A 2,045-nucleotide genomic window follows, 5' to 3' on the forward strand; every position below is an offset into this window, starting at 1 on the left:
TAATTTGAAATCAGGTGAATAATCTGATGAACAGAATGAACTGGTGATTATAATAGAATCAGGGGCATAGAAAGGGAGTGGACTGGCTATTCTTGTGGGGGAAAGGGGTGAGGGGGATGCGGGAAGAGACTGGACAAGAATCATGCACCTATGGATGAGGGCAGTGAGTGGGGAGTGAGGGAGGAGGATGGGGTGGGAACTGGGTGGAGGGGAGTTATGGGGGGGAAAAAAGAGGAACAAATGTAATAATCTGAACAATAAAGATTTGATTAATAATAAAAAAAAATAAGGTCCAGCTGGTTTAGCTCAATGGATAGAGCTTCAGCCTGTGGATTGAAGGATTCTGGTTTCAATTCAGTTAAAAACATATGCCTCGGTTGGGGGCTGGATCCAGAGTAGAGTGTGCAGAAGGCAGCCAATCAATGATTCTCTCTCATCACTGATGTTTCTATCCCTCTCCCTCTTCCTTCCCTCTGACATCTATAAAAATATATTTAAAAATAAAATGGCAATAAAATTATAATTTAAAAAATTCTACCTGCTGCCTATAAGTCACAGGAAGAAAATGAACCAAAATGACAGTTCATCCTTCCCAATCTCTTAAAACACGGATGGCAAGAGGTTTGGGATCACATCCGACATAGAAGGAAGGCTTCAGCACCTCAGAAAATGTATCCCTGAAGGAATGGATGCGAGACATGTCATTCAAACTGTAAAAGGAAATGTGACCCATCTCAGAGTCCAGGTAGATGCCAATCCCTCTGGGCATTTCCTGCAGCACAAGGGTGACAGGAACAGGCCCTTGAGCCACAGTCACCATCCTGCAGCTGAATCGTCCAACATCTCTTCTCCTGTCTGAGCAGGGGCTGCTTTCTCTCCTTGGAAAGGGAGTCTTTACAGACCCCCACGGCCCACTCAGGCTTGTCATCCACCTGGACCTCCCAGTAATGTCGGCCACAGTCAAACCCTTCAGAACCCAGGACAACTGCATCGTCTGCAAATCCCTTTGGATTCTGATGAACCCCTTGCTTTTTCTTCACAAATGTCACAGACTTTTTATCCTCAGACACAAGCAGATTAGCATGTGCAGTTTCGGGATCCAGAGTAACTTCTTCTCTAAATGTCTGCATGATTTGCAGCAGGGCCGAACACTGTGGAGGAAGACTGAATTCTTCTCTCTTATACTTGACACAATAGACACCTGGAGGTTCTAGGTTATCACAACGGTGGAGGACACCCTTGATGTTCATCAGCAGTTTCACATCTGACACCACACTAGTCTCTGCCATCTCCTTTCGTAGAACTCTAAGTTTGGAAATGTGGTCTGAAAATGCAGCTTTGTTTGCAGTGAGATTCCGTAGAATGTGCTTCTCTTGTGCAGCTAGTCTTGAGTGAACTGCCGCTTGCTCACACTCTATGGATGCTATCACACTCTCATATTCAGAGGCTAACTTCACTCTCCACTTTTCCACCTTTTCCCTCAGTTCTGATCGTTGCCTGTCTTGTGTGGCTAATAGTTTCTGAAGGTCTGCCAGCTGCTCCTTCAGGGGCTCAATGTAACTTCTGAGCTTTTGCCTGTGATGAGAGGCAGCCTCCTCCACGGGCCTCACGTGTGGCCCTGGTGGTCAGGGGGCTGAGTGCACAGGGGACAAAACAGCTCTCGGTCCTCCTCACAGACGAGGGTCAGGGCCTGGCTGTGCTTCTCACACAAGCGCCTCTCTTCCTGCTGCTTCACGTCGGCCTCTGTGATCCAGAGGAGCTTGGCCACGTCAACCATCCTTTCCAGCTGGGTGTTGCTCCACAGGTGCCTCTCTTTGCATGGGCGACAGCACACAGGGCAAGGGAACCTGTCCTGCACATCAGCCCAGGACTGCTGGGTGCAGGAGCGACAGAAGCTGTGCCCACATTCGATGGTGACAGGGCCTCGCAGGCCATCCGGGCAGATGGGACAGTTGGTTTCTGCTGGGAGTCCTACCAGAGCAGCGTCAACCGCCACTGGGCACTGAAAGAAGGACGGGACTGAGGTGGGTTTCTTCAGGAGGCTG

General features: G+C 49.0%; 1 protein-coding gene across 1 annotated transcript; it reads right to left on the reverse strand.

Annotated features, from left to right (window-relative positions):
- Positions 1-734: 734 nt before the first annotated feature.
- On the reverse strand, positions 735-1,777 carry LOC102765932 (putative tripartite motif-containing protein 75). Its single transcript, XM_015558909.1, has 2 exons — positions 1,675-1,777; positions 735-1,618 (listed from the first exon to the last, which is right to left on the reverse strand). Exons 1-2 carry the CDS (start codon positions 1,775-1,777, stop codon positions 735-737), a joined length of 987 nt encoding a protein of 328 aa, XP_015414395.1.
- Between the last annotated feature and the right edge of the window lie 268 nt (positions 1,778-2,045).

The sequence above is a fragment of the Myotis davidii genome, unplaced genomic scaffold (assembly GCF_000327345.1).
Source record: "Myotis davidii unplaced genomic scaffold, ASM32734v1 scaffold132, whole genome shotgun sequence".
NCBI classification, from domain to species: Eukaryota; Metazoa; Chordata; class Mammalia; order Chiroptera; family Vespertilionidae; genus Myotis; species Myotis davidii.